We start from the raw sequence: 14,254 nt of genomic DNA on the forward strand, positions 1-14,254 counted from the left end.
TCCGGGAGGCCCCCTAGCAGTTTTGTATTCATAATTTTGCACTTAAAAAAAAAAAAGTCTTCTTCTTAAAGCGTATAAGCTTCAGGCCACTCAAAACCTTGATCTGTTTCTACAGAGCGTAAAGACTTTATTTGTCCTAATACCTGACGCCATCTATCAATTCTGCCAGTGAAATACTCCCAAGCACCTCCATTGTAAACCATCGCCTCTATAATTGGTTTCTGTTCTTAGAAGTCTTCCTTTCAAGAACAAAGTGTTATATATCTACTTTAATCTGTTAAATTTATCTTTAATACTTTCAGAGTTGTTTTTTAAAGTACCATACATTCTTTTTAAGTTTGTTTATTTATCTTGAGAGAGAGAGAGAGAAAATGTGCTAGTGGGGGAGGGGCAGAGGGAGAGAGAGAATCCCAAGTAGGCTCCTAGCTGTCAGTACAGAGCCTGACACGGGGCTCAAACTCACGAACCGTGGGATCATCACCTGAGCCAAAATCAAGAGTCAGATGCTTAACTGACTGAGCCATCCAGGTGCCCCGAAGTACCATACTTTTCTTGTTAAATGAATTCCTGAATGTGTTATGGTTATAGTTACTCTTGTGAATAAGTTATTTTTCATTGTATGTTTGTTGTAATTAGGTGCTGTTAATATATAACCAAGCTCTTGATCATTATGAATCTATTTTGTAACTTACCAGTATACCATGCTGTTTCTAAATATTTCATAGAGGCACAATTTTCCATACCAACTTTGCTATAAAAAGGATTATTTTCTATTAAATTTAATCCAAATAATGGATAAATTTGCTAATTTTTTAAAAGTTAGCAAAAATAAAAGCATTTTCAGTTCTAAGTAGGAATACTCAAAAGGGTAGGATTAAATATTTCTTTGCTGAGCAAATTTTAAACTGTGTGCCTCAGGGAAGTATTGATGGTGGAGGAATGTACATAACTAATAACAGCAAACTTTCTGAATTGACTGAAATATAAAATTTAAAAGCAGAGAAGTCTGAGTTTGTAACTCATAATCACTACCAATTGGTGGAGTAAGAAGATTCAAACGTAGGCCATTTGACTTAGAAGTTCCCCAGACGTCTCTACCTTAATTTTCTAGCCAAATAAGCAAACAAACAAACAAAAACAAACAAACAAACAAAAAACATGCCTCTTTTTACTTGAATCAATTAAAAAATTACTACAGTCAATTATTTTGGTGGATAATGTTCCAAGCTCTGAGGACACAAAAACATATACAAAGCAAATGTCCTGCTGTCATGGAACTTACATTCTAGAGGAGAAAGGCAGCATACAGATAAACCAATAAATATCTCCCACCTTGAAAAAAAGCAAAGCAGGATGGGAGGGGTGGGGACTTGCATGCTTGTGGGTTTTCTTTCTTTTCTTTTCTTTCTTTCTGTTCTTTCTTTCTTTGGTCAGTGGTCAGGGAATAGAGATCTTAAGAAAAGACAGGCAGGGGGGAGGGGAAGTCCTTGGGGAGGGGAACCGGGACTGCAAGGCGTCAGGAAAGGCAGGTGGTGCTTCCGTGCTCAGGGAACAGCAGAGAGGCTAAGGGGCTGAAATGGAATGGAGTGGGGTGTAGTGGTGGAGGAGGCCAGAGATCTTTGGGGGCCATGGAGAAGACTTTGGATTTTTTGTTTTTTAATGTGATGGGAGATTTTGGAGGGTTATGAGTGGGGAGTGACAAAGTTTGGCCCTTCTGTTCATGTACTTCAAGACACTGGGGCACAGTGGAACATGAATTGGCAGAGAGAATTGGCTGTGCCAGCCAGTTTGACCCTGGGGAGGTCATTTACCCAGTCAGTGCCCCAGTTTCTACTCTAAAATGAAGAAATTGGATTATGTGAGTAATTCACTAGAATCGTTTTCATGGCCAATTATGATTCTCAGATCTTAAAATAGTTATTAAACATCCACATGTATTGGCAGCCGTTGTTGACTATGGGGAAGAGGAGACCCTCCCCTTCCCACTTTCTGCTCAGACTTTGGAACTTCCCTGTCTCCGCCCTGAGCCTTTCCCCTGAGCCTCACCCCTGCCTCTGAGTAGGTGTGTGTATAGTGGTGTTTCACTGTCTTTTCAACCTGCATTTCTTGGGTTACTACAGTAGATGAGCAAGTCTGTGTATTTACATTGTCCATTGGCATTTACTCTCTGTTGAAGTGCCTGTTTGGATATTTTTCCTTCTTTCCCCAATTAGAAAAATTTCTTACTTATTTTTAAAAAAAATTTTTTTTTTAAATGTTTATTTATTTTTCAGACAGAGAGAGACACAGCATGAACGGGGGAGGGGCAGAGAGAGAGGGAAACACAGAATCGGAAGCAGGCTCCAGGCTCTGAGCCATCAGCCCAGAGCCCGACGCGGGGCTCGAACCCGCGGACCGCGAGATCGTGACCTGAGCCGAAGTCGGACGCTTAACCGACTGAGCCACCCAGGCGCCCTTTTCTTACTTATTTTTAAAAGATACATATATTCTGAATCAAACTCATTGTCCCTATATGCTTTGCAGATACTTGTTTGTACTTGGTGGCTTGTCTTTTTTTTTTTTTTTTTTTTTTTTTTTAATTGTGGTAAAATGCACATAAAATTTACCATTGTAACCATGGTAAATTGTATGGATCAGTGGCAGTAAGTACATTCGTCATGTTGTGCAACAATTACCACTGTCTGGTTCCAAAGCTTTTCATCACCCCTAACAGGAACCTTGAGAAAGTTCTGTGTGCACTTAAGAAGAATGTGTATTCTGGTGCTTTTGGATGGAATGTTCTGTAAATATCTGTTAAGTTTATTTGGTCTATTTAAGGCTGATGTTCTCTTATTGATTTTCTGTTCGGATGCAAGTAGGGTATTAAAGACCCCTATTATTATTGTATTTCTGTATATTTCTACCTTTAGGTCTGTTAATGTTTGCTTTCTATATTTAGGTGCCGCTATGTTGGGGGCATGAATATTTACAAATGTTATATCCTTTTGTTGGAATGACCCCTTTATCATGATGTAATGCCCTTTTTTGATTCTTATTACAGTCTTTGTTTTAAACTCTGTTTTTTCTGGGGCACCTGGGTGGCTCCATCCATTGAACGACTGACTTTGGCTCAGGTCATGATCTCACAGTTCTCGATTTCAGGCCCCACATCGGGCTCACTGCTATCAACACAGAGCCTGCTTTGGATCCTCTGTCCCCATCTCTCTGCCCTGCCCTGCTTGCACTCTCTCTCTCAAAAATAAATAAACATTTTAAAAAAGTCTATTTTTTCTGATGTGTGTATAGCTACCCCAACATTCTTTTGGTTTCCATTTGCATGGAAGATCTTTTTCTATTCCTTCACTTTTAGTCTGTTTGTGCCTTTTACATCTAAAGGAGTCTCAGGGCACCTGTGTAGTTAAGCATCTGACTCTTGATTTCTGTTCAGGTCATGATCTCATGGTTTGTGGGATCGAGCCTTGCACTGGGCTCTGCACTGACAGCAAGGAGCCTGCTTGGGATTCTCTCTCTCCCTCTCTCTCTGCCCCTCCCCTGTTCTCTCTTTCTCTCAAAATAAATAAATAAACAACAAAAAAATGAATCTTTTGGCCCTAGTCACTGACCCACCCCTGAGGACTCAGTGGCACCACCCTTGAGCCCCCTTGCTTCCCAGTGCTCTGTCCCGCGTGCCAACCTTCTCTCACCACCACCTTCCGTGGGCCGTTTCCACCAAGGAAAAGGGATTGTATCTTATGTCTGTTATCTGGAATCTCCACTCTTTTGGCCCCTTTGCTGATGCAAGTAAGGGTGATAATCTGTTTCCTGCTAAAGATTATATCCATAAGCATTCATCGGAGAATAGCAGCAGAAAAATCCAGGGGATTGCTGATGCTTATGATAAAAAGAAACTAGTGAAGGTCTTTAAGAAGAAATTTGCCTGTAATAGTACTATAATTGAGCATCCAGAACATGGAGAAGTAACTCAGCTACAGGGTGACCAGCACAAGGACGTATGTCAATTCATAGAGATTGGACTGGCTGAGGACGACCAGCTGAAGGTTCATGGCTGTAAGTGCTTTTGGCTCACTGAAGCTTTAGTGAGGATTTCCTCACAATGAGTAGAATTTCCCTTCTGTCCCTTGTCACCAGTTTAAAAATCTCACAGCTTATGTAATGTAACCATTTTGGATCCACTTTTAACTTGGACTAGTGTTACTCCTTCATGCAATGAACTGAAAAGAGCTAAAAAGAAAAAAAAAAAAAAGACTGAATCTCTTATAGGCAGCATATAAATGGGTCTTTTTTTTTTTTTTTTTTTTCCTTATCCATATAGCCACTCTGGGTCTTTTGATTGGAGAGTTTAGTTCATTTATACGTAAAGTAATCATTGATAGATACATACTTATTGCCATTTTGTTAATTGTTTTCTGGCTGTTTTTGTAGTTCCTTTCTGTTCCTTTTTTCTTCTCTTGCTCTTTGTGATTTGATGACTTTAATGGCATATTTACATTCTTTTCTCTTTATCTTTTATGTATTTACTATAGGTTTTTGCATTGTGATTATCATGAAGCTTACATGTTACAGCTTATAACAGCCTGTTTGAAGTTGATAACAACTTAAGTTTGATCACATTCTAAAACTCTACATTTTTCCTCTCCCCCCATGCTTTATGTTTTTGATGTCACATTTTACTCTTAATCTTGTATATCCTTTACTAATAATTGTAATCATAGTCACTTTCACTACTCTTGTCTTTTAATCTATACACCACCTTTGTTAAGTGATAAACCCACTACCTTTACTATATATTTTCCTTTCCAGTGAGATTTATTCTTTCATATGTTTTCTTGTTCCTAATTAGTGTCCTTTCTTTTCAGCTTAAAGAAGATCCTTTAACATTTCTAGGGCCAGTTAGTGGTGGTGAAATCCTTTGGCTTTTGTTTATCTGGAAAACTCTCTCTCTCCTTTAATTGTAAATGATAACTTTGTTGGCTAGAATATTCTTGGTTGGAATTTTTTTTTTTTCTTTCAGCTCTTTGATTTTATTGTGCCACTTCCTTATGGCCTGTAAAGTTTCTGCTGAAACAAAAAAATTTTTTTTGCTGCTTTTAAGATTCTTTCCCTGTCTTTAACTTTTGATATTTTAATTATAATATGTCTTGGTGTTAGTCTCTTTGGATTCATCTTATTAAACTCTGGTCTTCCTGGCTCTGGATTTCTGTTTCACTTCCCATATTAGGGGAGTTTTCAGTCATTATTTCTTTAAATAAGATTTCTGCCCCTTTTTCCCTTTCTTTTCCTTCTGGGATTCCTATAATGTGAATGATAGTCCGTTTGATGTTGTCCCATAAGTCCCTTGAGCTATCTTCACTTTTTTAAGATTCTTTTTTCTTTTAGCTGCTCTGATAGGGTGACTTCCACTTTTTTGTCTTTGAATTCACTGATCTTTTCTTCTGCTTCATCTAGTCTGCTGTTGAACCCCTCCAGTGTATTTCTCAGTTCAGTTATTGTATTCTTCAACTCTGTGACTTCCAGCTTCCTATTTCTTTGTTGAGGTTCTCACTGGGTTCATCCATTCTGTTCCCAGTTCAATGAACATCTTTATGACCATTACTCTGAACTCTTTATCAGGTAAATTACTTATCTCCATTTCATTAAGGCTTTTTTCTTAGGTTTTATCTTGTTCTTCAATTGGGAACAAATTCCTCTGTTTCTTCATTTTTTGGGGGTCTCTGTTTTGGTTTCTATACAGTAGGTGAACCCCTCTGCCCCCAATTCTGAAGGAGTGGCCTCACATAGGACATGAACCTTGTCATTCAACCCTGCCCCAAATCTTGTTTGTGCTTCTCCAAGCAACCTATTATATTTTTCATAGCTCCCAGTAGTTGAGATTATGCCAAGACCTGTCAGTATCTCAAAGGGGGAGAAGATCTTAGCACCTAGATTCAGGCTGGTTGGAAGCCAGACCCATAGACAACAACTTTTAAAAGTATGCAAATATATACAGTTCTTTTGGACCACAAGCATAAACCCCACTGGCCACCAGAGCCAGGCTATCTGGAGGCTTCCTTTGGGCAGAAGTTGCAAAAATTGGGGCTCCAGATGAGTGTATAAGCTATTTTCTTGGAGAAGTTTTCTTCTGGGATGGATCATATGGTAGAAACAAGTCTGAATAAATTTAAGAGAATTAAAATTTTATCAAGCACCTTTTCTGACCACAGTGGTATGAACGTAGTAATCAGTTATGTGAAGAAAATGGGAAAATTCACAAACATAAGGAGATTAAAACAACATGCTACTGAACATCCAATGGGTCAAAAGAGAAATTAAAAAACACCTTCAGACAAGTGAAAATAAAAATACAACAAATTCCAAAATCTGTGGAATGCAGCAAAAACAGTTCTGAGAGGGAATACATAGTGATAAATGCATACTTCAAGAAACAAGAAAGGTCTGAAATAAACAACCTAACTTTATACCTCAAAGAACTAGAAAAAGAAGAACAAATGAAGCCCAAAGTTAGAAGAAGGAAGGAAGTAGCAAAGATTAAACCAGAAGTAAAAGAAATAGAAACTAAAAAAGCAATAGAAAAGATAATGAAGTTAAGAGCTGTTTCTTTGAAACATAAATGAAATCAACAAAGCTTTAACTAAACTCATTAAGAAAAAAGAAGACTCAAATAAAATCAGAAATAAAAGGGCTGTTAAAACTGATATCACAGAAATACAGGGGGTCATAAGAAATTACTACGAACAATTATACACTAACAAATTGAGCAACTTAGAAGAAATTAATAAATTCTTAAAAACATACAACCTACCAGGACTGAATCATGATGAAATAAAAAATCTGAACAGACCAATTACTAGCAAGAAGATTGAATTGGAACCAAAAACCTGCCAACAGGGGTGCCTGGGTGGCTCAGTCGGTCGAGTGTCCAACTTCATTTCAGGTCATGGTCTCACAGTTTGTGAGTTCGAGCCCCACATCGGGCTCTGTGCTAAAAAACAGCTCAGAGCCTGGAGCCTGCTTTGGATTCTGTGTCTCCCTCTCTCTCTCTCTGTCTCTCTCTCCCCTTCCCCTGCTCATGCTCTGTCTCTCTCTGTCTCTCAAAAATAAATAAATGTTAAAAAAAAAATTAAAAACAAAAACAAACCCCTGCCAACAAACAAAAACCCAGGACCAGATGCCTTTAATGGTGAATTCTACCAGATGCTCAAAGAAGAATTAATACCAATCCTTCTCAAACTCTTACAAATATAGAAGAGGAAGGAATTCTTCCAAACTCATTTTGTGAGACCAGCATTACCCTGATACCAAAACCAGACAAGAATGTCACAAGAGAAGAAAATTACAGGGCAATATCCCTATGAAAATAGATGCAAAAATCCTAAACAAAATACCAGTACACTGAATTTAATAATACATTAAATTTTTATACACCATGATCAAGTGGAATGTATTCTAGGGATTCAAAGATGGCTCAACATTTGAGAAGCAGTTGATGTGATATACTACATTAACAAAATGATGGATAAAAATTATATGATCATCTCAATATATACAGAAAAAGCATTTGAAAGAATTCAACATCGATTTATGATAAAATCTTCTCAACAAAGCAAATATATGGGGAATGTACCTAACATAATAAAAGCTATATATGACAAGCCCACAGCTAACATCATACTCAATAGTGAAAAGCTGAAAGCTTTCCATCTAAGATCAGGAACAAGGGAAGGATGTCCACTCTCACCACTATTACATGGTATTGGAATTCCTAGCCCGATCAGTTAAGCAAGAAAAAGAAATAAAAGGCATGCAAATTGGAAAGGAAGAAATAAAACTCACTATTTGCAGATGACATACATTATATGTTAAAAACTCTAAAGAGACCATGAAAAAACTGTTAGAACTAATAAATGAATTCAGTAAAATTGTAGGACACAAAATCACACACACACACACACACACACACACACATACACACACACAATCTGTTCTATTTCTACAGACCAGTAGCAAACTGTCAGAGACATTAAGAAAACAATCTCATTTAAATTACATCAAAAAGAATAAAATTCCTAGGAATCAATGTCACCAAGGAGGTAAAGGATCTGTAAAAGGTAAAGACCTTTGCTAAAAACTACAAGACATTAATAAAAGAAATTGAGGAAGACACAAATGGAAAGATATCCCATGCTCATGAATTGGAGGAATTAATATTGTTAAAATGCCTATTCTACCCAAAATGATCTACAGATTCAGTGCAATTCCTATCAAAATTCTGATGGCATTCTTCACAGAAATGGAACAATCCTAAAATTTGTGTGGAAACCCAAAAGACTCCAAATAGCGAAAGCAATCTTGAGAAAGAACAAAGTTGGAGATGTCACACTCCCTGATTCCAAACTGTATTACAAAGCTATAGTAATCAAAACAGTATGGTATTAGTATAAAAACAGACATATAGATTGATAGAGCAGAATAGGAGCCCCAAAATAAACCTATGCTTCTATGGCCAATTAATTTATGAAAAGGAACCAAGAATGCACAATGGGGAAAGGACAGTCTCTTTAATGGTGTTTGGAAAACTGGACAGCCACATGCAAAAGAATGAAATTGGACCACTATCTTACACCATACACAAAAATTAACTCAAAATGGACGAAAGACTTGAACATAAGACCTGAAACTATAAAAATCCTAGAAGAAAACGTAGGCAGCAATCTCCTTGATATAGGCTTGGTGATGATTTTTTGGATATGACACCACGAGTAAATGCAACAAAACCAAAAATAAAGGAGACTACATCAAACTAAAGAACTTTTGCTCATCAAAGGGAGCCATCAACAAAATGAAAAGGCAACCTACTGAATGGGAGAAAATGTTTGCAAATCATATATTTAATGAGGGGTTAATATCCAAAAATATATAAATAATTCATACAAGTCAATAGCAAAAAAACAATCTGATTAAAAAAAGGGCAGGATACAAATTATGGAAAGAGTCCAAATGTCCACTGACTGGTGAATGGATAAAGAAGATGTCATATATATATATATACACAATTGAATACTACTTGGTGATCAAAAAAGAATGGAATCTTGCCATTTACACCAATGTAGATGTAACTAGAGTGTATTATGCTAAGTGAAATAAGTCAGTTGGAGAAAGACAAATATATGATTTCACTCATATGTGGAATTTAAGAAACACAGCAGATGAACATAGAGGAAGGGAAGGAAAAAGAAGATAAAAACAGAGAGGGAGGCAAACCATAAGAGACTCTTAAATGCAGAGACCAAGCTGAGGGTTGCTGGAAGGGAGTTGGTTAGGGGTTGGGCTAAATCGGTGATGGGCATTAAGATAGGCACTTGTTGGGATGAGCACTGGGTGTTATATGTAAGTGATGAATCACTGGGTTTTACTCCTGAAACCAATGTTACACTGTATGTTAACTAACTTGGATTTAAATAAATAAATTTAAAAAAAAGGACAGAATATCTGAATAGATATTTTTCCAAAGAAGACATACAGATGGCCAACAGGTAAATGAAAAGATGCTCAACATCATTAATATTCAGGGAGATGCAAACCAAAATCACAATGAGATACTGCTTCACACCTGTTAGAATGGTTGTTATCAAAGAGACAAGAAGAACAGGCATTGCTGAGGATGTGGGGTGCTTTGTTGGTGGGAATGCCAATTGGTACAGACACTACGGAAAATAATATGGAGGTTCCTTACAACATTAAAAATAGAACTACCATATGATCCAGCAATTCCAGGGTATTTATCTCAAGGAAACAAAAACACTAACTCAAAGAGGTATATGCGTCCCTATGTTTATTGCAGCATTATTAACAATAGTTAAGATAAGGAAACAACCTAAGTATTCATCAATGGATGAATGAATAAAGAGGATTGTATGTATGTACAGTGGAATATTTTTGAGCCATAAAAAAAGAATGAAATCTTGCCATTTGTGACAGCATGGATGGACCTCAAGGGCATTATGCTAAGTGAAATAAATCAGTCACAGCAAGACAAATACTGCTTGAGCTCTCTTCTATGTGGAATGTAAAGAGCAAACAAAAACAACAGAAACAAAACAACCCCCCGCCCCCCACCAACAACAGTACAAGAACACCAAGCTTATGGATATAGAGAACAGAGTAGTGGTTGCCAGAATTGGGGTGGGAGAAAAGGTGAAGGGAGGCAGAGGCTAAAATATTTAAAATAGTTTAAAACTAAAGTAATCAGCAAAAGAAAAAAAAATCACAACAAAACTTAGACTTCATAGTTTCCCGTATTTTACATAAAAAAACTCTTTAAAGCATCTTGTGAAAGTAAAAATGAGCTGCTTCCTATACATTCTGAGATAATCCATTGGTTCCTAAATTGCAATCACATTTTCTCAGCATTAAGGTTCAAAACATTACATGCAAGTAAATGAGGCTTCCTTAGCATGTCAACATGTAGTTTTCATGGACACCTAAACATCGCTAGAAATATTTTTGTTTTGTTTTTATTTAGAAAGAAGTTCAATTAGATTCTTTGTTAATAGTTTCTAGTCCATAAATTTAAATTACTAAACTCTACACATTAGCATTCTGCACTTCTGTCTTTAGCTTTTGATGGTCTCTATTGATGTGGGAAACAAAGGCAAAAGAAAAAATTAAATTTCCTTACAACTTAACAGCCCATAGATAAGTCCAGAGGGACCTTCCCCTAGGAGCTCGGCTGCCTCTGTGATGACACTTTGCTAAGGGCAAAAGACATTCTTAGCCCAAACCCTCCAGGCTACCAAAAATTCCTTTGGAAACTTCCTTTATCTCTACTCCCCCAAGATATATGTTGGCAATCATACTCCAAGCATATGGCCCACTGATATACATCTGAAGGGTCTCATGACTGAGTCTTTACTAAACAGTAATAAATGACCTTTTCCTGACAGCAGCTAGCCCCCTCAAGGTCTTGGAAACCTTGCTTCCAAAATTCCTTAGAGACTTACATGGCTTTAAGCTATCCCTAACCCCCTCCCAACGTGAAGGTATTTTAATCAGTCACTTGTCACAACCTCAGTGCAGATTTTTCTGCCCTTAGGCCCTGTCCCAAGGTTTTAATACCACCTTTTTGCACCAAAGATGTTACAGGAATTCTTTCTTGGCTATTGGCTGTGAACCCCAACATTTTCTACACCATCTATGACTATCGAATGTAGGAATAAGGAGTTGGCAAACCTAGGGTCTAGTGCTGGTTTGGTCTTTGGGACCAGGGAGTCATGTAATTACTCTGAACCTTACTAATCTTGTTCCTAAAGGGCAGGGGCAGGGGGTGGGTGGGGGTGGGGAGTAGTATCTGCCTTACCTATTTCATACAGTTGTGAAAATCTGATTAAAAAATGGTAGTGAAAACATTCTGCATCTTTTTTTTTTTTTTTAATTTTTTTTAACGTTTATTTATTTTTGAGACAGAGAGAGACAGAGCATGAACGGGGGAGGGTCAGAGAGAGAGGGAGACACAGAATCTGAAACAGGCTCCAGGCTCTGAGAGGTCAGCACAGAGCCCGACGCGGGGCTCGAACTCACGGAGTGTGAGATCGTGACCTGAGCCGAAGTTGGCCGCTCAACCGACTGAGCCACCCAGGCGCCCCGAAAACATTCTGCATCTTAAAAAAAATAGTTATTGTTATTACTTAATGCTCATTTGATTGCCTTTATCTATCGATCATCTGAAAAGTCAGAAAGTATTAGATCATATAAATCCAGATGGCACTGAAGCACCTGGGTGGCTCAGTCGGTTAAGCATCTGGCTCTTGGTTTTGGCTCAGGTCATGATCTCACGGTTCTTGAGTTCAAGCCCCGCATCAGGTTCTGTGCCGACAGCTTGGAGCCTGCTTGGCATTCTATCTCCCTCTCTCTCTGCCCCTCCCCTGCTGGTTGTCTATCTCTCTCTCCAAATAAATAAAAACAAACTTAAAAAAAATAAATCCAGATGGCACAAAACTACATAATTAACACTTGAAAAACTGTATATAGCTTTGATCATTCCTCAAAACAAAAAGAAGGGGGGAAAAAAGCAGCTGGAAGGTATCAAAAGGGTCACTAAAATATTCAAAGGGAAGGGCTGTCAGTGTAAACAACTAGACTAAACATAGAACCCTAAAGACTGATACAAGGAAGGCCATGAGAGGAAAGCAATGGATCTAAAGAAAGAAAGAAAGAAAGAAAGAAAGAAAGAAAGAAAGAAAGAAAGAAGAAAGAAAGAAAAGAGAGAAAAGAGAGAAAGAAAGAAAGAAAGAAAGAAAAGAGAGAAAGAAAGGAAGGAAGGAAGGAAGGAAGGAAGGAAGGAAGGAAGATCATACCCATTAAGCAGTCAATCCCGATTCCTCCCTCCCAGCCCCACCTCCCCACCCCCACCCCTAGCCCCTGGCAACCAGTAACCTGCCTTCTGTCTCTATGGATTTACCTATTCTGGGTATTTCTATTTTTTTTTTTTTAACGTTTATTTATTTTTGAGACAGAGAGAGACAGAGCATGAACGGGGGAGGTTCAGAGAGAGGGAGACACAGAATCTGAAACAGGCTCCAGGCTCTGAGCTGTCAGCACAGAGCCCGACTCGGGGCTCGAACTCACAGACCGCGAGATCATGACCTGAGCCGAAGTCGGACGCCCAACCGACTGAGCCACCCAGGCGCCCCTATTCTGGGTATTTCATATAAATGGAATCATATGTTACTTTTTGTGTCTGGCTTCTTTCACTTAGCATAATGTTTTCTAGGTTCATTCATATTGCAGCATGTATCAGTACCTCATTCGTTTTTATATCTAAATAATATTCTATTATATGGATATACCACATTTTGTTTATTCATTCATCTGTTCATGGATATTTAGGTTGTTTTCACCTTTTGGCTACTGTGAATAGAGCTGCTCTGCATATTCACTTACAAGTTTTTGTGTAGACCTACATTTTCATTTCTCTTGCTGGGTCATTGGGTAACTCTGTTTAACATTTTTAGGAACTGCTAGCCAATTTTCCAAAGGGGCTGCAATTTTTTTTATATCACCACCCCCCCACCCCAGGCATGTATGGGGGTTCTAATTTCTCTACATCCTCACTAAGCCACTTGTTATTATCTGTGTTGTTGATTCTAGCCATCCTACTTAGTGTGAAGAGGTAACTCGTTGTGGTTTTGATTTGCATTTCCTTTATGGCTAATAGTGTTGAACATCTTTTCATGCAGCCTATTTCTTTTTAAAATGCAGATGTGCTTGCTGTTTTTGGTTAGGCAGAAAAACCTGTTTGACAGGAACTCCATCTTTTTTTGTCTTTTTTTTTTTTTTTGTCTTTTTTTTTTTTTTTTAATGAAGTAGACACTGGAGAGAGTGGGCAAAGGGAGCCTCATTTAGGGCTGCCTGGCATTGTGCAACGTGGCTGCTGTACGGCTGGAGGGCTGCCGTTCACCTGTTAGCCTGAAGAGGAAAGAATATCATGTTATTGAGGGTCTAGCACCTATTGAATGTTCACCACAGTCTTCTGAGGCAGGTGTTACTCTCTTATTTTCAGAGAAATCCAAGGTTTAGAGAACACATTAAGGAACTCAGTGATTCACAGCTAATAAATGTCAAAGTGTTGACATTTGAGTACAAAGCATATTATTGTACTCATTACTATCATTTGTCACAGCAAAAGGGTACAAAGCAAAATCAGCAGAAGAAAAAGGCACATGGGGTAAAGTCCAGAGGAGACCAGGCACAAGCTTGCAGGACCCCTTTTCTCAGTGGAGTCCCATAGTACCTGCTTAAAAACTCCCTCAGTGAGTTGTCTACCAGGAAGCTCATTAGAGACCCAGTGCCCAAGCTTTTTTTGTTTTTTTGTTTTTGTTTTTTTTGTTGGGGACTGGTTGGGGATATAGGCACCCTCTGTCTAGCATGCACCACATTGCAGACTCCAGAAGGCAAAGCAGGTGCTCAGCATAAACCATATTGTTTGTACCAATAGTTTAGGCACAAAGAGCTATTCTTACCAGTGCTGGGCATGGTGGGATCTTCCCAAAGTCCAGGTTCCCAGAAGCCAGCCAGTGGCCGGCTGTAGAAAGGCAAGTAGACCTTTCTAAGAATAGCAGTCTCGAGCCTGCTCTGTTAACTCTTTTCTGCACACTAACTAAATGCAAAAATAGGAGAGAAAATTGAGAAAGTCCAGAGACTATGCCTGCTTGTATCTTATTATATCTGCCTTTGCCTCCTAGCGCTTGTATAGAATTGA

General features: G+C 38.3%; 2 protein-coding genes across 5 annotated transcripts in view; both read left to right on the forward strand.

The window, feature by feature from the left end:
• The window catches only part of TEC (tec protein tyrosine kinase), a 125,832-nt gene that overhangs the window by 50,269 nt on the left and 61,309 nt on the right, over positions 1-14,254 (forward strand). The gene's annotated exons all lie outside the window — the stretch shown is intronic.
• Positions 3,589-4,149, forward strand: LOC122218254 (eukaryotic translation initiation factor 1-like). The gene has a single exon (XM_042936444.1). The coding sequence runs from the start codon at positions 3,732-3,734 to the stop codon at positions 4,095-4,097; it is 366 nt and encodes a 121-aa protein (XP_042792378.1). The 5' UTR covers positions 3,589-3,731; the 3' UTR covers positions 4,098-4,149.

Source organism: Panthera leo, chromosome B1, assembly GCF_018350215.1.
Source record: "Panthera leo isolate Ple1 chromosome B1, P.leo_Ple1_pat1.1, whole genome shotgun sequence".
Lineage (NCBI taxonomy): Eukaryota > Metazoa > Chordata > Mammalia > Carnivora > Felidae > Panthera > Panthera leo.